Source organism: Drosophila subobscura, chromosome J (assembly GCF_008121235.1).
Source record: "Drosophila subobscura isolate 14011-0131.10 chromosome J, UCBerk_Dsub_1.0, whole genome shotgun sequence".
Lineage (NCBI taxonomy): Eukaryota > Metazoa > Arthropoda > Insecta > Diptera > Drosophilidae > Drosophila > Drosophila subobscura.
In genome coordinates, this window is record NC_048532.1 from 5,831,779 (window position 1) to 5,853,341 (window position 21,563).

At 46.2% G+C, this 21,563-nt stretch overlaps 5 protein-coding genes across 5 annotated transcripts; 2 read left to right on the forward strand and 3 right to left on the reverse strand.

Moving 5' to 3' along the window:
* The first annotated feature begins 5,740 nt into the window (after positions 1–5,740).
* On the forward strand, positions 5,741–7,504 carry LOC117894176 (UPF0489 protein C5orf22 homolog). Its single transcript, XM_034801081.1, is given in 3 exon segments — positions 5,741–6,004; positions 6,006–6,427; positions 6,492–7,504. Coding segments are annotated over 3 exon segments (1,449 nt in total). The 5' UTR covers positions 5,741–5,879; the 3' UTR covers positions 7,394–7,504.
* A 27-nt stretch (positions 7,505–7,531) lies between these two features.
* LOC117894177 (protein canopy 4) lies at positions 7,532–8,602 on the reverse strand. Its single transcript, XM_034801082.1, has one exon. The coding sequence runs from the start codon at positions 8,534–8,536 to the stop codon at positions 7,889–7,891; it is 648 nt and encodes a 215-aa protein (XP_034656973.1). The 5' UTR covers positions 8,537–8,602; the 3' UTR covers positions 7,532–7,888.
* Positions 8,603–8,958: 356 nt separating this feature from the next.
* On the forward strand, positions 8,959–9,959 carry LOC117894836. The gene is given in 3 exon segments (XM_034802084.1): positions 8,959–9,124; positions 9,178–9,453; positions 9,455–9,959. Coding segments are annotated over 3 exon segments (828 nt in total). The 5' UTR covers positions 8,959–9,055; the 3' UTR covers positions 9,938–9,959.
* LOC117894837 (protein Gemin2) lies at positions 9,942–10,840 on the reverse strand. The gene is made up of 2 exons (XM_034802085.1): positions 10,578–10,840; positions 9,942–10,517 (listed from the first exon to the last, which is right to left on the reverse strand). The coding sequence occupies exons 1-2, from the start codon at positions 10,791–10,793 to the stop codon at positions 9,996–9,998; spliced, it is 738 nt and encodes a 245-aa protein (XP_034657976.1). The 5' UTR covers positions 10,794–10,840; the 3' UTR covers positions 9,942–9,995.
* A 7,367-nt stretch (positions 10,841–18,207) lies between these two features.
* LOC117895722 lies at positions 18,208–21,500 on the reverse strand. Its single transcript, XM_034803579.1, has 4 exons — positions 21,408–21,500; positions 20,980–21,306; positions 20,472–20,534; positions 18,208–19,704 (listed from the first exon to the last, which is right to left on the reverse strand). Exons 1-4 carry the CDS (start codon positions 21,447–21,449, stop codon positions 18,526–18,528), a joined length of 1,611 nt encoding a protein of 536 aa, XP_034659470.1. The 5' UTR covers positions 21,450–21,500; the 3' UTR covers positions 18,208–18,525.
* Between the last annotated feature and the right edge of the window lie 63 nt (positions 21,501–21,563).

Sequence of the window (21,563 nt, forward strand, 5' to 3'; positions counted from 1 at the left end):
GGCTCCACTCTCTCTCTCTTTGCCTTGTCTATTTCTTCACACGCCGCTCCCGCACACGCTGGCAAAAGTTTTGTGTAAAGTTCATTGATATTTTTGTGCATTGGTATGCGTGCTCCTCCTGTACGTGTGTGCGTGCCCCCATGTTGATTCATTGAATTTCGCCAGCAAAACTAGCCCCCGCCGACTCCTGCCGCCTCTCTCGCACACATTCACTGCTCTCGAAGTTGGAGCGTGAGAGCCAAAGTAAATACTCTACATGAATGCAAAAGTTAATGGAGCAGGGAAGACTCTATGTGGGTGGGGGAGTCCACTGAGAGAGTTTCGATTGTACAGTGGAGATAAGGAATTAGGGAAGAAGCCAGCCAGCGGCGAATCATCAATGAAGTATTTTGCTCCATCTCCACTGGGGCTAGGCTTGGGCTCCCGTTATTTTGGAGACTCCCAGAAATGTTTAATTTTATAACCATGACCCTGATATTTACACACAAAAACCCAGCCCACACACACACACACATGGGCGGGCATATAAGGACAGTTTCAAGGATATGCCGCGGTGGATAGCGCGTGCAAAAATTTCTCCACAACAAAAGTTTTGGCGCCTGCGCCGGCAGCAGTAGCAGCAGCTTTACATAAATGTATACGGTTAGGTAAACCACCCAGAAGCGGAGCACAGCAAAACGTGCTCTTTGTGTACACACACACACACACACTCGAACACAGAACGGGCACAACGACAACGAAAGTGCGACTTTCGAGGAGAGAATTTTCATGAATGAAATTCTCACCCAAAAATCGTTGCCCAAGTCCGTGACACAGCGGCAGCAGCAGCAGCGGGGGAGAGTGGAAGATGGAGAGAAGCAGAAGCAGAAACAGCAACACCCACGCACATGGGCGGGGCAGGGCAGGGCAGAGGGTTGCGTTGCGTTGCTCATTTTCGATGGGGTTTTTGCGATTTGAAGGCTGTGGGTAGTGCAGGAATCCCAGGACATAGCGCGTGGGTGTTGCCTTGAAACATGGAGGCGGGGAAGGCAGCCTGCATGTGGGTGGCGGCTAGGTGTAACTTCAAAAAGCTTCTAAATTGCCTGCCTGCTGTACCGGGGCCCCGCCCGGCCTTGGCTTCGCTTCTACCACCACAGGTAGTGGCAGTCAAGGTCAGTTCTGCCCCCTCTCAAGTTCAAAGTCCAAGTGCCGCGCACTTGACGAAGTAAAACATTTTTGTTGAGAAGGGAATACCCCCAGCACAGGGTACTGACTAAATTTACTCAATTGGAGAATGAATGAATGAATCACTTGCTGCCGCCTTCGCTTTATCTGCACAATCTTTGAGGACTTTAATCAAAAATAGAATTGCATTTCTAACACATCACGATTGCCATTCGATTTCGCCAATGTCTGCTGACGGCATTTACTGTGGCTATCGTCATTGATGAGGCAGGCGTATACTCGTACAATATCACTCTGATGTGTGTAGTCACTCCAAGACATGACCAATTCCTCAACCGATGATGCGTACAAGTGATGAAAGTTCTGGTGAAAATGCTTCATCAAGTGGTGCGAGCAACACATGATCCGATCTCATGATTTATTTTCAAGGGAAGACCATAATTTCCCCTATGCATAACTTTGCAATTGGAATTTACCATGAAAGTTCTTCAAACTAAAATTGTTAACAATTGATTCTTTATATCATGGTCCTCATTCCATGGCAGAATTAGAATGGAAGCCACATATCATTTTCCCACACGACTCGCTTTACTGACCTAAAACAACTCGAAAGGGATTAGGCGGTGGGGACCGGGCCCGGCCTCCCTCTGACTATCGCGTATTCGTGTTTCCGTTCTGCGGATCAGACAGACTTGTCGCGGAATTACACACACACAGACTACCCACTAATTCTTTTGGTGTCCAGGCCCCCAAGCAGATTTTCTGTGAATCACGCGCCAGCGGATGTTTGTGGGCGCCACGAGTCTTGACGATCGACGTGCGTTGCGTTTGACGTTTGACCAGAACAGGCCAGGCGAAGGCCCCTTCCACAGAAGAAAGAAACGAAACACGTTGAAATGTTCCATTCCCATCTCCATCTCCACATACCCACTTGGATGACGTTGTTCCACCAGGCAGCAGGAGGGGGAAACAGGGGGCAACAGGCAGATGCGAAACAATCATTCAGCTTTGACGCCCACGGGCACGAGACCGACCTGCGATTGATATGAAACAAACTGGAAAGCTGGAGGGACCGACCTGACCAAATCACTGACTATTCAGCGAATTGAAAACCAAATGACGTTGGTAATGGATGCCTCTGCCTCTGCCTCAACCTCTCTGTACGGGCCTGCCTTTTGCCCTCTGACTCATTCTACGGCAGCTCTCTGACAGAAGCAGCAGCAGGGGCACGGGCAGCAGCAGTAGGCTGCCCTGGCTCCACGTTTTGTTCTTGAAAGTGAAAGAGAAAATAAAAAAATAAAATAAAATACGAAAAGGTACACCTACGCCCCAAAATCAAAATCCTTTTGACGTCATTCGAGGGTAGCTTTGGCGAATTAGAGATTAAAATAAGGTTCAAGCGGCAAAAGTGTGGGAAGTGCTCAAAATGTGGCATGGGATGGGTTAAGCGAGAGAGAGGCAGCTTAAATGGAACTTTAAAGATGAATTTTGGCAGGAAAATGCAAAGATGAAGGCACGACCCTTGAGAGGGAATTTTTGCTAATATATTTAACTATAATTTGAAGGCTTTCAACTTGAGGAAGATTGGTTTGGATTGACTTGAGAATTAAACAAGAAGGAAAGACTAGATCTTGGCATGGTGAAGCTTCTGGGGATACTGAGTACTATATCTGTAACAAAGTTAGATGGAATATGGTCAAGAATGGAGCCCTTAGGGAACTCTTTATCGAGTATCTTGTAATTATTTAATAAGAGGAAACATGGGCATGATTTTGATGGCTTTTTCACACTCTTTAGGCATCGGAAATGCTTCCTTTTTGTTCTTGGGTAGTCTTTGCTCTTTCCTTTTCGATACTGACTTTAAGAGTTGGGCCTTTTCTTTGCATCAGAACCAAATTCAAGCTCAGAGTGTAGCTCTATTGCTTTTGCCATTCATTCTCTAGCAACTGCGCGTTGTCATCGCCCATCCATCGACCAGCCATCCTTCCTTCAATGGCGGCGAGGGGCTAACGAAGGTTAATGCGACTCAGTGCTTGACCTCCCGGGTCAAGCTGAAGGCAAATTAATTGCGAGAATTGGGTGAGCTGAAGAGACAGCAGGGGAGCGAGACAGAGAAGAGTTCTCAGAGAAGAGCTTTCCTCGGGCCGCTGTGCTCTTGTAATTGATACAAAAACAAAACATTGTGAACCCAATTGCAGCCAATTGATTCAATAAAAGTGCTGAAAATGTTGAATGCTCGAAGGCGAACTCCGCGCTTAACTGGGCGATGCTCCCGAAGTGGATTTTCAATTGCCTCACCGTGGCACTTCCGTTTCGAACGGAGTACTCGTAGCTGGGTGTCTGCTTTTATTTTTGCAGTATTCTATTTTGTGTTGTCTGTGAGTGTGTGAGTGTGTGAGTGTGTGAGTGCGTGGCAGGTCCGTTAATTATGTTGACCCAAGTAATTTGTAAATCAAATATGGAGCGAAGCGCTCACGCTGCAGCGTGGGCGTCCCCGTCCGCATAAAGTGTCTGCCACACCCTCGTGCCCTGGCCAACCTGCCTGCCACTTGGATATTGTAATTTGCCACACAAACACACACACACACACACAACAGAGTGGCAGTGGCATCCCCCAGCACCCATTGTACGCCCACGCAACAGAGAAGCCAGCACTTGGCCTGGCAAAAAAAAAAAGAAAAAAAAAAGGAAAGCAGCAGCAAAGTGTTTCGGTGGTGTGTGTAATACACCCACAAAGGTCTATATACAGTTTTATTTTTGATAACGCGCGGCGGCGGAAACATCGCACGCCCACGACACCAACGCCTGGGCAGCGCCGCCCGACCCGACCCGACAGCGGAGTCAGCGTTTTTCCAGACCAGACCATGCCATTCATTCCCACCAGCTGGTGGCTGCTGTGCAGCCCGCACAACAAAAAAGAGACACACACACACACCCAATGCCTGCTACAACATTTTACGCATTCCAATCAGCCATGTGGGCGTCGTTTCCCTTCTCTTCTCACCTTTGTAGTACATACAGCCACCAACACGAAACGAAACGAAACGAAAGCCAAGCGACAGAGGGAGAGAAACGATACAAAAAGCAAACTTATGAATGAAAAGCTTCGAGCTACGAGCTATACACACACCGAATATTGATTTGAAAAAGTCTCCAAAAGCGGAGTAACCTTGAGAGTAATGATGGGTGGGCCCAAGAGGGGAAGGGAGTGCAGCGTGATGGCATGCAATAATGTTTTAAGTGCAACTATGCAATTGAATTTGTAGTTAAAACTACATTTCCATCTTCAGAGTGTTTTAAAATTGCAAAAGCTTTCGCTAAAATTATTCAAAAATAGCCCTCATTTAGCGCCATCTGCGGAAGCACATCGACACATATATCGATAGCTATCGATGTCTAAAGTGTGACCACGATTCCAGCGCCAAGAGCTGGAATAAGAATTAAATACAAAAAAAATAAGAAAAAATATCTGGTCGGTGGACAATAGTGTGACCTGTTTATTTTATGGGCCAGCAATATGCTGCGAAAAGAAATCAGCAGTGTTCCCCAACATAGGCACTGAATGAGCAACATTATGATACCCTTAGGAATGTTGGAAATCTCAGGATTTAATCAATGCCTAAACAAGTCTGTCTGTGTTGAAGATCCATCTAAACGAAATGTTGCAGATTTTAGATACCGAGAATGTATCTACATCAGTTTGTAAATACATAGAAAACATATGAAAAGGTTAAAAGTATGTCAAAGCAACCTTCTGTTGTTCGTACTTTCTGAGTCAACCTTCTGTTGCCCTACACTTACACCTACTCCTACACATACACATCAATCCATTTCACTACGATATATTTTGTTAAACTCTTACACACGACTACACTTTAAACTAAGCATCATATTGTTTAAATTATAAGAACATTGCCCGCCCTCGTCAGCAATCACCGATAGCAAGACTCATCAACAAATATCGACAGAAACACCGAATATAAAAATATCGACAGCCCCAACATCGAACTGAAGTGCTGCAAACTCTTCGGGTCATAAAAAAGCTAAACTAGGCTTTGAAAAAAGCTAGAAATAGACGGACAATTTTGATGGAAGCTAAAACAAACGCTATTTTAACAGCAGAATCTCGCAAATAAGAGCCATTTTGTTCCTGGGGTGATTCTAATTTCTGAAAAGTTACAATTTCTGGACATTTTTATTTTTTAACAAATTTCTGGCTAGAATTTTCCACGGTGCTGGACCTGCCTTGACACTCGCGAACGATTAAACAAATTGTGAAATATTTAGTCAGTGATGGTATAAAAATCGATTCTTCTGAAATATTTCGTCAGTGATAGTATACAAATCGTTTCAATAAATGCTCTTTTGACTTATCGATATTATTTTTGCCGTTCTAATGGAAACAATACTGCGAAGTACTTAAGTAAAGCATACAAATAATTGAAGATGGTAGATATTTTGAAAAAGCTAAAATACCGCAAAAATATCTTGTAAAATAGCTATAATTTCCGCTACCCGCTATTTTACAGTTTATCCCGCATTTGTCAATTGAAAAACGCTAGATCTAGTGGAAAACGGCTAAATTGGCAACACTCAGTACCTCTTCAATGCGGATTCATCGTCGTGCGACCATCCAATTTCGCTGTAGCGATTAAATACCAAAAAAAATAATAATAAATTGGAAATTAAATTAATAACATAATCAAAAAACCAAAATGGAATCGGATACGCTGGATATGGAAAGTGCTGCGGCAGCATTGAAAAAGTTGTCGCAAAGTGAAAGTGCGGGTGGCAAGGAAACAGAAACAGTAGCAGCAGCAGCAGCAGGCAGCGGCGGAGGGGGCGCCGCCAACAAAGAGACAAAAGACTGTCGCAGAGGAGGAGGATCTGTCCGACAGGGAGGCAGAAGACGAAGACGAAGACAATGATGATGATGAGGAGGAGGAAGAGGATGAAGATGACGAAGACGACGAGGTGGTGCCACAGCTGGTGCTCGAGCGAGTTCAAAGCACTCAAAGCAACCTGCGTACATTCCGACGCATCCCCGTCTTCATTGTGGACTATCATAACGATGTGCTGGAGTTCATCTACCGCTGCCTGGGCACGCGACACCTGCCGCTGGAGAACAATCTGCTGGTGCACTTTGACTCGCATCCGGATCTGGTGATACCGCGGCACATAGCCGCCAGCTCCACCTACGACAAGGAGACGATGCTGAACGAGCTGAGCATCGAGAACTGGATCATGCCCACGCTGTATGCAGGTGAGTCCCACAGTGCAGTCCAGTCCGGGAGCGTAATCTCAATCTCTCGCTGTGCCCTTTTCAGGCCACTTTAATCGCATGGTTTGGCTGAAGAACTCGTGGTGCAAGCAGATACCCACAGGCAAGCATTCGTTCAAGATTGGCCAGAAGGAAGATTGCATTGGCGTGGACTGTCCGCTGGATTACTTCATTGCCGACGGCAACTACTGCAACAGTGACGACCTGCAGGAGTCGCGGCAGGTGGAGCTGCAGGTCTACGACGCAGACAGCGACAGTCTCGATCCCGCGGAGTTTGTCACGGCGGAGGATGCCAAGGGCTATGTGCTGGACATTGACTTGGATTTCTTTAGCACATCAAATCCCTTTCTGGAGATCTACAAGGACGCCGACTGCTACAACCAGCTGAAGGAGATCTTTCACTTTGTGAGCGTGGAGGCGGTGAAGAAGGCGGCCAAAGCCACCATTTCTGAGTACATGGCCACGGCCGACAAGCGGCAGACGCAGCTGGAGGCGCTGAAGCGCATCTTCTGGCACCTGGAGGAGCAGCGCAGCCTGGAGGGGCTCGAGCTGCCCGACGAGACGGTCATCAGCCCGGAGGTGTATGCCAAGATTGTGCGTCTGACCGAGCAGCTGGCGGACAAGTATCCGGACGATGAGATTGACTGGCACTTGATATTCGACTCGGGCAGCACCACGGACAACAACGGGCTGCCGCATCACATCAGCACCAGCCAGGAGCTGGAGGAGTACTTTGCGAATTTCAAGCGTTTCCTGGAGCGCCTGCCCGTGCCACCCGTGGCCATAACGATGGCCCATTCCGCTCAGGATGACTACTGTCCCCAGGATCAGGTGGCCTTCATCGAGGAGCGTGTGCTGCGGCTGCTCAAGGATGTCTTTGGCGAGCGGCTGAACGACAAAGCAATCCTACAGTACATGGACGATCCCTGGGATGTGATGAAGCTCTAAGCGCACCCACAGGGAAGGGAAGACAATCTCGCATCGAAGCCAAGACTTAATCAAACCCATCCCCAATCCCCTTTCGAATGATTCCCCCAGAAGCAAAGCAAAAATCATGCAAAATCCAATTATAAATTATACAAATACTTTTTATTTTCTAAATATACGCTACGTATTTATTATACAAAAGAAACACACGAGGACAAGACAGGACAGGAAAGGACATCAACGGAAATGCAGTTGTGGGGCAGGCGAGGCCTGCCAATGGGTGGAGTGGAGTGACCTCCTTTCGGGTCACTCAACTTTTTAATTGTCGACCGAATCAATAGGCCCACCTCGCGGCCACTGAGCCGAGACATTTTCAGTAACATTTTGTGGCTCAGTCGCGGTGGACACGACTCGCGTAAGTCTACTTAAAATCTAATTAAAACACTTTTCACTTGGCACTAAACTAAACGTGTGGGACTTGATCATGTGTGGGGTAATCTCTAGGGTCCCGGGTGCCTACAGCTCCTGTTTGTCGCCTTTGGGATTGTTCTCTGGCGGTGGCAGCTCCTCTTTCAAGCACTCCCGTTCCGCTTGCTTCTTCAGCACATGATCCTCACAGAGATGCTGCCGTAGAGACTTATCCGCCTGCAACTTGAAGTACCAATCGCTGATGGTCTCCTCGTACTCCTCCAGCATGTTCTCGCATTGGGTCTTCATTTGGGTGACCTCGACGGGCGGTTTGTCCCACAGCTCGTAGGGTATGCCCAGGTCCACCTTGACACCCTTGTCGACGAGGCCGTGCAGCGTTTGGAATGTCTGCGACATGCCCTTGGCGAATCTCGTGCTGTCCGTCCGCTCCTTGTGCAGATTGTAGGCCAGCACGCGTTCACAGACATTCTCCAGCGACTCCAGCAGGCGGAGTTCGCTTCTGCGGTACTCGGTGCGCTTCTTGGGCCGCACGTCGTCCACAGAGTAGCCCGTCTCAATCACGTCGTGCGATTTGCCGGTCTCCCCAAGACGCGCCTCCAGTTCCGCGGCCAGAATTTTGCACGCCTCACAGCGATTGGCATACCGGACGCCCTGCTCCTCCTCGGGAGAGTCCGCCTGGCCGAGCTGGAGGCTGGCCAGGACACCCAGTGAGAGTATGACTAAGCGCGGCAGCATTTCAACAATATGTTTGGGCAAAAATGATAATAATAAATTAAACTGACGTGGAAATGCAATTTTGAGATAAGAATTAGTGTTTGACCCTCAGAAAGATACCGAAATATACCTTCTCATTTTCAAAGTATATAGTAAATCATGAATCATTTTAGTCGATTTTAATATTCTATTTAATATTACTAGCTAGTTAGGATTCTTAGCACAAAAACTATAATTTTATTCGATTCATAAATCAATTTTTCACAATATTCGCTAGTTTTTATGACTTCCTTTTAATGCATTGCTTAAAAAATAAGGTTAAAACTAAGAAGGTCAGTGAGGAACCGCTTGTTGCTTGCCAACCGGTATGGAACCGGTTAAAACGACAACTGCCAGTATTGGCAAGCGATGTCGATTCGCTATCGATTTCAAAATTCACTTTTAAATGGGTGCCCGGGGCAACCGTTCCGGCTGCCACAACAAAGGAGGCAAGCCCCAAGCCCCCCCACACACACATATCCCCCCTAACACAGTGAGCACATGAAAAACTTTCACTTAAAAATGTCACACAAGAGGTTCTATGTGCGCCTGGAGCTGCAACTGCATGCGGTTGGTGGAGAAAGAAACTTTGTTCCTCTTCTTATGGCAAATTCCACTTGCAGCTGACTTGTCCGGGCGTTTGGCTGTGCTCCCACGGCTACCTGGAGGCCACCATCAAGACGCTGGGCTACTATTTCCGCACTGGGGCGATGGAGCCGCGCTTCCCGATGCTCTGCCACGACACATTCAAAATGGAAGGCTACTTCAAGAGCGTCGGCTCGCTGGAGGAGATGCACGAGCTGCTGAGGGCGGAGCAGCTGCAGATTACCATCTGGCAGAATGGGCGCAGGTTGGCCTACTTCCTGGGCTCCCTCTCGGACGTGATGCAGCCCACGGTGCCCGCGCTTGAGTTGTGCCCACAGCTCCAATGTGCAGCTGCTAATGAAGGCAACGTCGGCATTTCCGGGCATACTCGCGCCCAAGGTGGAGCTGTCGGCGCAAATGACAACGCAGGACCGACAGAGCGGATGCAGCTGCTCCAGCCTACACCAGAGAGGACGTCCGCCGGTCAATCGTCACGCGGAGAGCCATTGCACGAGTCGCCTGGAGCAGCCGCGCAAGCAGCAAACCGTTTGCCATGCCAAGAAATCGAATTGCTGCAGCTACTCGGGAGTGACCACAAGCGGCAGTGGGGCATCTACAGAGCAGCATCAGCAGCACAGGCGCCTCTCCACGTGTTCGGGTAGCACGCAGATTAGCAGCGTCAGCCAGAGCTCCTACCTGACCCACGACAGCCACTCGTTCTGTTCCGATCCCGCAGATGAACACGAGGCAAGCTGCGACATTTGCCAAAGCTACAGGCGCATCTTTGACGCTTATTAAACGGTTACACGGCACACGAAAGTGTTTCTATAATCTACATTAAGGGGATACAAAACTCTTACAGATACGCCTCCAGATCGGACTGGGCAAAGACCTGGACAATCAGTGTTATGATTAGATTGTAGGGCGCTGCTCGCTTCACCTCCTGCTCGGACAGGGCGTTCCTCAGCTGGATGCAGGAGCGCGCTATGCCGCGCAGTGTGCTGTACACAAACGGCTCCAGCGGCAGATGCAGACAGACGAGAGTGGCGTAGAGCCAACGGCCCAGCCAGACATCCTTGATGAGCAAGTCCACGGGTTCTTCGGCCTGCAGCCACTGGCTGAGCATCTCCAGCAGCTGCTCCAAGTCGCTTTGGCTCAGGTGCAACAGGGTGCTGAGCAGTGGCTGCCTCTCGCGACAGAATTCCTGCCACTTCTCAGTGTCCGTGGTGAGTGGGGGCTCTGCAGATTGGTCGTAGTTGTGGGCAGTCAGTTCCTCCCGCATTTCCAGCACCTGGGAGCGGGCTGCCTGGAAACTCTTTGTCTGCTCATCGCGCCACTCTGGCGTCGGCAGCAGGCACTTGTGTGGCGGCAGTGGCATCTGCAAGGGAAGGGAGATCCATTAATAAAGATGCATCATGGATCCTCGATCTCTACTCACACTTTCCAGCATCTCCTGGCCTCTGTCGGAGACATCTTTCTTAATCTTGGATGAGCGTTTGGTCACCACAGCGGGGCAGCGTTTGCGTTCGTAGGCCATGTGCATCAGATACTCCTCGCCGGTCTGTGGTGGCAGCTGGGGATCGAAACCGGCATCTGGCTCGCGTATCTCCAACGCCTGTAGCTGGAAAGATTGTTCATCTGCGTCGTGATCCATGGTTTTGCCACTTCAATTCAATTTTGTTGCATTGTTTATAAAATTAACCCGCCGCCAGTGTGACCGCGCATTTATCGATCAAACATACCGAACGACCGTCAATAATATTTTCAAAATAAACCGTGAACCGTAAATCTTAAATGATGTTTCTTGATTTTGATCTTCGAGTTAATATTACTATTTAGTTCGAATTTCTAGCCCTGAAACTATAGTTTTATCCAATTTATCAATTATTTTCCACAAGATTGACTAGTTTTCATGACTGCCTTTTATTAGATGGTTCTCAAAGAAAGGTAAAAGTAAAAAGTTAAGCCAACAAAAATAGCACAAGACGTTACGTGAGTTGCTGGAATGTTACGTATTTGACAACTTGTTGCTTGACAACCAGTAGTGTGGCATGTCTTTGTATACCCTGTTTCCATTACTTGATACAAAAATGACATATTTTCAGCTGCTTTAAACATTAATAATGACTTTATTGTAGACTGACATGCTTTTAACCTGTTATATGTATATACAAACCGATCTAGATACAATCTAGATGAAATTCATTATTCATGTGCCATTATATGCCACTATATACCGCTTTTTACGGTATGTAAACCTTAACTGTAGTTGGGACCCAGATTAAATGGCATTACCAACCCAGATTTATTTGACCAATTTCGAAAACCACGAAATTCGAATTTTGGGCTTGACTATTGCTGAAAGAATCTCATAAATTAGTTTAGATGCTTTGTGGATAAATATCAAATGAACGTAATCGAATTTCCATATATTTAATATTTAAATTATGACTACAAATCTATACTTCATATATTTATCTCGCTGTAACTGCATGCATTTTCCATATTGTTTCAGATTTAACTAGTCTTGAAGTGCATGGGAATACAAATATTAAGACGCGGTATATGAAAAAATACCAAATAAAGTCAGCAACAGAGTTGCCAACGCTGGAGCTCAAAAATACGTTAATTTGAAAGCCAAAAACAACTTTTTAGCATCAGTTAAAAAAAGGTAATTAATTCAATTATAACCTATTATACCTTTCAAGCTATTATTCCCCTTCAACAACCTTCAAATCTTTAATTTCAATCAGTAAAAAATATCTCATTTGTGTTTCTGCCCAAGTGAAATGTGATGAAAGAATATTTTTAATCAAAGGAAGCCAAAGACACGACACTCACTTGAATCTTGGGCGTAACAAAGCCTGATTGTCCTTTTGAACCCCCGTTCCACGGTGTCCGTCCGAGGCAGGGCAATAATAGGGCTATAAAAAACGCATTTCATAATTGTCTTACGAAAGCGAAGCGGCAGGTCAGGCAGGAGGACGGACAGGACTCAGACCCAGACTCGGACACGACTCAGGTTTGTGTGAGCGCTTGTCTTTGTGCCCGTTTACTTGGAACCGTAAAGTGGCCCCATAAGAAGCAACGTTGAGCTCAATTAGCTGTCAAGCGCAGGAGGAAGGACCTGCAGGAGCGTGCACCGCCACGTGGATGGATGGTTGGATGGAGAGGAATCTCCGACTTGGTCCATTGAATTTGCAAATAGGTAAGGCATTACGAAATGCTTATTAAATTTCATGCTTAAGTGCAAGTTCGCATTTAAAATTCATTAAAAAGAACACTGTGGAAAACACATTAGCCGCGGGGCAAGAAGAAAGCTAAAGAGCGAGACAGGGATGCAGTGAGTGAGAGAGAGTGAGTGAGCGAGACATATGGCGTTGTTAAATTGAAATTGCAGACGTTTCGGCTGCTGCCACTGTGTGGGTGGGGATGGGCAGGAATACAAATACAAATATATGCATGTAAATATGTATGTATGAGTGTATGAATGTATGTGTTTATTAAGGAAATCATAAAAGAATTGTTAAAAGGCAACAAAAACGAATAATGGCCAAGGAAGCGAAAAGCAACGGGGCAGCAGGCAGTCGGCAGTCGGCTGCCGGCAACATGCGTCGCGAAGCAGACACAATGTCGCTATGGAAGGGATCCTCCCTGCGGCCCCCCTACTCACTCCTGGAACAATGCCACGTTTGACGCGTTTTCCAATTGTCCCTCCTAAGTGGAAAACGCCAGAGGGAAAACAGAGGGAACTTTGCTGCACGCGTCGAGTCCTTTGCCCCATTGCTACTGCTGCTGCTGCTTGCACTGAGGTTGTAAGTCGTCTCCTCGTCTCCTCTCTCTCTCACTCCTCGTAAAACATTTATTTCCTTGTTTTCCTGCTTTTCCTTCTTTTTTTTTGCAGTCAGCAAAACTAATTTTCATGCTTGCAGGCGCTCCACGCCGCTCCCCATCTTTAGGTCCTTGGGCCTACGTCTGCATAAAATATGGTACCAAAAAAGGCAAAATAAGTAAGGAATCTTCAGCGTTTATCTGTTTGTTTATTTGTTTGTTTGCAAGAGAGTGTGTGTGTGACAGTTTCCCAACGGTGAACGCCTCTTCCTGCCGCTCCTTTCTGCTGTTCGCCTTGAAAGTTATTTGTCCGCAACAATTTTGTGCTGCATGCGCGACTTTTAACCTTTTCCTTGTGTATCTTTAATCATTTTTAATTGAAATGCAAAAGGTCCTCCTTGCCTCCCACATTATAGGACATGCCATGCCTATAGCACCCCCTCTTAATTTCCGCATCATTGCTGTCCAATTTTTAGCCAAATTACTTTCATCGTGTGCGCTGTTTAAAATGTAAATCAAATTTTGTTTGACCTTTTTGCTGTGGCAGAGGCTACGAAAACACGGATTCTGCTTAGGTTCTCCTTTTGGGATCATGTTTGAATGATTTTCAATACGGAACACAGATTTTAATGCAATGAAAAGGTGTTTAAAGATGCGCGTACTTAGTTATTAAATTAAAAATGGTGAAACGGAAGGAGTGATGGAGGAATCGACTGTAAAATTGTTATAAATAAATCTTCAAAATTAAATTAAAATAATTTCACGCTGGAAGTTGGGCTTGTGTTGCCTTAAACGTTTCAGAGTCACATCTTGATTGAGTTTAGTAAATACTCCTTCAGCCATTATAGTTCCAATTTCTAGCAATTAGTCCTTAAACGATTATCTATGGTGATTCGTTTTATTGCAAAAGTGTTATGAATGCTTGGCTTTGGGACCGGTTATGACACTGCCAAGCACCGAAATGGATCACACACTTAGAAATTCCATTTTTGATTGCATGCATTTATCCACAGTTTTCCTTTGTGGCAGCAGCCCAGCCCAGGCCAGGCCAGGCCAGCTTTCAGCTTTCATCTGCCAACACCCGTGGAAGTGCTTTCTCCGCATGCCCCGAAAATATGTGTATGCACTCGTACGAGTGCGACTATATTGCTCTTGTGTATAGAGGAGGCCGACAAATTTTTCAATTTTTGCACAAGGTTTTATTTTTCATCCGCCTCCTTCCATCACCCAAGGACACACACAGTCAGAGTCAAGGCCTCGACAGATGCGCCGCAGCTGCCTCGCTCTGTCGCTCTCTCGCTCTCACGCGCTACGTATTTGCAACAAGTTTGAACAAAAAGGGGAAAATAACTGCCCCATGCAACTGCACCTGAACATCATCGGTGGCCTAGCGGCCTAGCGGACTGGTGGCTGAATTTTCTGTGCCTCTCAAGGCGGCAGCAACGGCGACGGCGGCTCGTGTGTGCTTAACCCCTCATCCCGCTGCCGTATGCTGCTGCCAGCAAACCCCTTTCCTTTGCTAACTGTTGCCTACCACTTTTCAAATCATCCACATCCGCATGAGCATCCGTAGCTTGGGCAACCTTGGGTTCTAAAAATATATATTCCCAGGCAGGCACGACCAAAAATTAGGACCAACACCGCAGGCAGAAGCTTTAAATACCCTTTTGAACATTCATGACAAATGTCAGCTACAGTAATCAATAGAAGGTTGAAGATTCAGGAATTAAAGATACACTTGACAGGGTCACAAAGGGGACTCCCACTCAGTCCTACAAATATCTAGAGAAAACCATTCAAGCCTCTGGCAAGGGTAAAAATCGAAAATAAAATGTGTGTTTTAATGCAGCAGCCAAAACAAAACTGAAGTGGGTCTGGCATTGAAACACGTGTTCGAGGGCAGTGAATCGGTTAAAATTTCATTTCAATTATTTCCGAAACTGTTACGGACACGAGTACACACTGCGTATGCGTTATATCCGGGCAGCAGGCCAGAGCAGGGCAGAGGAATGAATACTTTTGTTTACCTCTGTGTTATGTTATGAATGCTGACAGAGAGAGGAGAACAGAGAGAGAGAGAGAGGCGACACAGCCACACTGTGATTTCGATTCTGTTTCGGGTCTGGGGCTTCAATTTTCTTCCTTTTCCTGTGGTTTGTCTGCTTAATTATGGACTAGTCCCAGCCAGGCAGTTGACGCTCCCAGCACGCTGCCTTGTTAATCCTGCCACAGCTTTCGTCAAATGGCTTGGACCACCACCCCAAACCCCAGCCCTGCCCAAGTTCTTTCAATCTGTGCCCAAATGCCTGTCCTTTGCCTGTGGACTGGTCTTTTCTGTATTTTCATTTCATTTCGTTCTGGGAAGCTTTCTTTGCCTTGTCCCTTTATGTATAAATTAGTTGGAGAACAAACACACATCACATGCGGTTTGTGCCACACAAACTCGTACTTGTATGCACAATAAATATATCTACATATAAATGTGCTCCGGCAAATCTAATTGAGTTTGCTTAATTATTTGGATTAGCAATTCAAGCGAAAATGCGCAGACAAGCAACGACAACGACAACGATACAGCACGATTTATCACAGAGAATCAGTTTATTCATAAAGCCCCAAAGCTGGCAAGGCTACAGGAAGTTCGAGGGATTCTCTAAATACCGGACTGGGCATCAGTATATGCTGTTGAGGGGCTAAGGAAAACTTACCAAGAAACTTGCCAAATTATTTCTGACTTCCCCGACAATTTGTAAACTTTTGGCGGACACTTGGCACATCAATCGTTACCCAAATCGATGGCATAGATATGCCAAGAGGTTAATCCTACAGACAAATCAATTATTAGCTGAAGGGCTATGATTTTTAAGTGCTACAAAGAGTGCTAAAGTAGTTGTGGAACTCTAAGTACAGGTCCTGTGGGTACTATCCTTGACTCCTCCTAGTCTCTCCCTTTGCTTCTACCCCTGTTGATGCTTCCTAGTATTTTCCGTGTTAAAATATTCCACATTCCCCTTTGGCAGTTCAAAACTTACCCCATTTCCTGGAAAGTACCTCTCGCTTTTCGTACATAATAAAATGCATTTAAAATGGGATGCAAAATATTGTAGGAATTTTAGTTGTACCGCTTGTGGGGAATTCATAATTTCTTTATTCACTTTTGTATTGAAATATTGCAAAATATTTGGCACACCTTTTTTGGTGGAACTTTCTGTGCATTTTTTGTACATTGAACTTAGTTTAACTTTAACGCACACCAGAGATACCTTCACATTTATTCCCCTAATTAGTATGCGAGAATATTCCCCTAGCACTTTTGCAACTTGTTCTGCTGCCAATCGACGAAGCTGTTCATAAATCATCATCAGTTGTGCAGTTGGAGCCATCCCCTGCCCAACTTCATCGGCTTCATTGAATCCGACTCGGGCATGTTACTCTCAATTAGTAGTCGGTCGTACAGTTCCAGGAAGCCAGCGGCAAAGCCCAGAGATAAATGGGCAAAAAGAATTAAAATGAAAATATTTTACCTTTAGCAAAGATGAGAGGAACCGAACCGTAGCGAACCGTAAAAATGGAAATACAAATATTGTTTTAATTATTTGAAAAGTTCTCCTTTTATTGTTGCACGTTTCAACTTACTGTTACGGTTTACAGATGGATTTTTGTGGTTCATCTTTTGCCTTTTTTGTTGCTTTTATTTTGTTATATAGTGTGACATTAAATATGCAATTTTATATATAATATATTTATATTTAACCATAGTCGTTGCACACCAATCGTAATCGAAAAACCAAAAGGATGTCCAGGCTATGCACAAATTCATTTTATACAATATAATATTGATGAATGCCAGTCGACAAATTCACACAAATGATTTATGCATAACGAAGCAAAGGCAGAAATCAAAAACATAAAAAATATTCAACTTAAACTTATACAAGAAAGGGTTTACATTTAGCCAGCATTTATTTAAATATCAATTATTTAACAGTACATTTAATATATGTATATGTAATCTGTATATCTAGCATTATATAAAATTGATTTTGTTCTGCATAAACTATTGGGTCAAGCTCACAGAATAGTAGAGGGAAAAGTGGAAAAAGCTCTGAGAGAGTCTAAGAGGTTTTCTTTTTTCGTTATTCAAGTGTATAGAGTAGGAAAGTAAGGCAGCAATTTATGAAGAATTTTGTTATTTGGGATTTTGTTCATACGTATTTATTCATATTTGGTTTCGTTTCGTTTTGTTTCGACTATTTTTCACTAGAGGAAAGTAAGGCAGCAAGTCAAGAGTAGAGTTAGATAGTTTTTGTTCTTTACTTCTGTATTGGTATTTCAGCAAGTGCTTTGTCACATATAAGCCGCTTAAATATACGTTTATAAACACCCACACATGTACATGAACATGTACGCGACATACATATATTTGCTTGTATAACTACGTAATGTATATATAGCTACCGTAAATATGATGTTTAAATATGCCTGGATTTCCATAATATATCATTCGCACCGCCCATCTGTCAATTAGCCATCTAACAAGTCAGTACACAAATTTATTGATAGGTAGGTCACATTGATCTCCTCCTTCTGCCTGACGCTTAACGACTAAAGCCAATTATTCAGCACTAAAATGGTGTTCTACGGGGCTGGCGAGGAATGTTGATGGGATAAAGGAAACAGGGAGCAAAATATCAGGAATAAAATAACAGAAACTACATGGAAAATATTTTAAAACTAAGTTTTTTAGCAGGAATACATTTTTTATTTGATGTAAAAATTCTTACCGATTGCATAATGAACTCAAAATCCATCATCACACATATCCTTCCAATGCCCTCCACCAAAGTACTTTCCCTAGAGGGATGGGGTCATGCCTGCTTGTAACAATTTCAACATTGGATAAATTCGATTTTAGGAGAAGAAAAATAACCAGATGTTAATCAAAAAGTTAGGCACTTCCACTTCTCAGCTGTGACTGCAAAACAATGAAATGGTTTCCCTCCCCCCATAATCTTTCTTTGTGGGAGAGTCTAGTGTTCTATTATAAAATCTTGTTGCTAAGTAGGAGCCTAGGAAATGCGAGCAGCGATTCGATTTTTATATATATAAAAAAATATTACTTTATATTTTATATATGAAACTCTGGCAAGCCTCTTGAAGCGGTTTACTAAATTGTTTAAGCCTTTAATTTGTTATCTATCCGATTTACTTAATCTGTTTTCATTTTTGTTTTGCTTTTGGATTCTTGTTTTGTGGAAAATTTGCTTTTCATTGATAGTTTATCACAAAAATTTTCAATACGCACTTTTTTCTGCACCCTACAGCATCTACAGCCTAACCCTTCTACGCCTCCTCTAATGCTCTACTGTAGTTCCCCCTGGCAGGCGAGGGGATCACTCAAAGTCAGCCTCACGCAGACCTAATTTGCTCCTGAACCCCGACATGTGTTTGCCCAGACTGCGGCCAGCTGATGAGATGATGGATGAGGAATCATCCAGTCCGTAGTTGGCCTGATATGTGACTGGCAACTCTGGCGACGGGGCCAGGAGCAAACCTCACGTTCGCACAAACTTGTACACTATCAAGAATACCATAAAGGAGAGGGCCACCAGCACCACGGCGGTGACCACCTTGGCGCAGGTGTTCAGACCGGACTCGTGCGGATTCAGGGGCCGGGAGCTGGTGTGCGTGGCCGATCGGCGCCGCTTGGTGGCCAGGCCGCGGGCCAGAGCGGGAAATGCCAGGGATTGGGTGAAGGTCAGCTTGTGTATGGACTCGCTGAGGCTGTACGGACCCACCGAACCCCTGGCTGCGGCCCTCAGCAGGACGTACTCCAGGTCGAGGGCATCGAAGAGGGAGTAGCGGGCGGTCATCGTTGAGGAACGTCGGCGGCCATCATGCCGGGAGTCTCGCTCCCGATCCGATTGTGGCTGCAGCCACGGATCGGAGACGCGCTGCTGGACGCCCGCCGCGCCCACAGCATAGGCGGAGCCGGAGGAGCAGGCGCCACCGCTGCCGCTGCTGGTGGCCAGGCCGCTGCTGCCAATGCCAATGCCCAGCCCGACCACACAGCTACCCACACCACCGGCAGCGCCAATGCCGCCGGATCCGCCCAGGCTGACCGCTGCCACGGATGTTAGCGACGACGTCGTCGATGACGAGGCCGAGCACAGCCGCAGATTTGTGGCCAGTCCGTTGTCATGGAACTCATTGGCATCCTCGATGGAGGTTTGGTCTGGCGATGTCTGCGCCCGTTCCAGAGCCGCCGCATGCTTCATCCTCAACGCAAACAGCCGGGCATGGTCCGGATGGAGCAAGGCGCTCGACTTGCGCCTCCCTCCATCTCCGCTGGGCACCACACAGATGCTGTTCCTGATGCCCCGCCGCCCCAGCGACAAGTTCGGCGAGCCCTGTGTCGGCGTACTCGTGGGCGACACGTGGCACGATCCACCGCCCGTCCGACCCATGGGCAGGCTGAGCACACCCGGCGGGGCGATAAAGGCGTTGGGCGAGGGCGATGCCTGCACCGAGTCGATGCCCGAGTCGCCGGCGTGCAGGGTATCACAGTAGAGCGAGCTGCGTCGATCCGTGCTGAGGGTCAGGTGATTCTGGCTGCGTCTGGCATTCAGATTGAGGTTGCTGCTGCTCCCTCCGCCCACGGGGCTGCTGACATTCGTCTCCACGATGGCGGGAAATATGAACGATTGGCCATCTGCCTCGCCGCGCGGTGAGTCCTGCAAGAGTCCAAGGTACGTTTGAGTGGGGGCAAAATTCAGGGCAGAATGGGAATGGGTTTAGATTTCTTTCTTTGGAGGGATTGGAGGACAGGGCAAGCCGGTCCTTGGGTGCTGTGTGAGTGTGAGGTGGGGGGACTCGGCCGTGTGGGATTTCTGGGTGGTGAATTCAGTTAGTTAGGTGGTTCAAAAACTTTCGGTTTTTCGGGTGTAATATACATAATATATAAGAGTTATATACAAGGCGAATTGGTGGTGTCTTGGGTGTGGGGTGTTACTTACTTACAGCAGCAGAGACTGAACAATAAGTTGTGGAAGGTATTACTTGTGGGCAATAAATGGGACATTTTTTAACGTTCCCACAACTTATTGGCCATTGCCCTTGCTCGCCATTTGTGCACGGGGGATATTTAGTACTAAACTTTAGCAAAAAAATTAGTCCCAATGGAGATACATAATAAACGGAGGTTCTAGTTATAAAAAAACACGTGTAGAATACGCAAAAATAACCTCAACAAGTTGGGTGGATTTTGGTCATATTTATACAGTTAGTAAGTAGTCAAAAACTTTGGGTTAGTAGCACTCGTTGCGAGGCTTAATCGAGGCATGCAAAAAAGTCTAGTAAGGAGTAGTTCAAGTAGTAGTAAAAAGGGAATAAGAGTAGACTATTGAGTGAGTGAGAGAGAGTTAGAGAAAGAGGGTAGAGAGAGAGAGAGACTTTTGATAAAGAGGAGAGAGAGAGAGAGAGTAACTGAATGGAACCATACCCGCTGGCCCTCGGGGCCGCTGTTACGACGCAACTGTACGAAGCCCTCCTGGCGCAAGAGCGGCTACCACAGAAAACCAGCAATCAGAACCAAAACCAAAACCAAACCAAACCAAACACGCAACGCACACACAAAATAAGAGGCGAGTGGTGTGTGTGTGTGGGTGTGTGTGGTGTGGCGTGGCGTGGTGGAGATGGCGATGGTAGGTGTGTTGAGTTGTATGGTGGGGGGAAGAGAGAGACGTTGGAAAAACAAATTAACGCAAAAGGCACAGCGCAACTGACCGCAACGCAACTTAACCTCAGATCATTTCAAACGAGGCAGGAAAATCCAACTAAAAATTACCAAAATTGAAAGCAGTTGCTGCTTTTTCTGCATTTGCTTTTCGTTTCCTGTATGTTTCACGCTCACCCACAAACACACTCTTCGCTTTCACACAACGAACACGGAGCAAACAGACAAAACAAAAACAAAAAACAAACAAAAGCACAGAGTTAAATCCGCCTACCTGGCTGGGCCACACCTGGAGCAGCGGCAGCGAACAGGATGGCTTGTTGTTGCCGGATGACCCAGCGCCAGTGGTGGCTGCAGCACCACCACCAACACCACTCGGTGGACCCAGACACGCCATGCCCGTCGCCGAGGATGAGGTGCCGGAGCCCTGCGAGAGGCTGGTGTAGTGCAGATGATTGAAGCGTTGCCCATCGCTGCTGCTGGCACTTGCCGCTGGTTTCGTGCGCGTCGGACTCTCATAGCCCGTGGAGTCGTCCGAGGATGTTGTTTTCGGCGACCGCCAGAATCGCTTCAAGCGCAGTTCGCGCCTTTTTTCTTGTTTCTGCAAATGTAAACGTGCAAATTGATTAATGCCTTTGGTTTATCCAATGTTTCCGTGTATACACATATTTCACTTGGGGCTAATTCTCTTTTTTACGTCACCGAATGTTTGTTTGCATTTGCAGCTGCCGCAAATAAATGCATTTTAACTTGAAAATAGCGAAAAAGCTGGCAGTGTCCATCGATTTACATAACAAGAACATATCGATATAGATATTTAACGAAATATCGCATGAAACATCACTTGGAAGATCATAT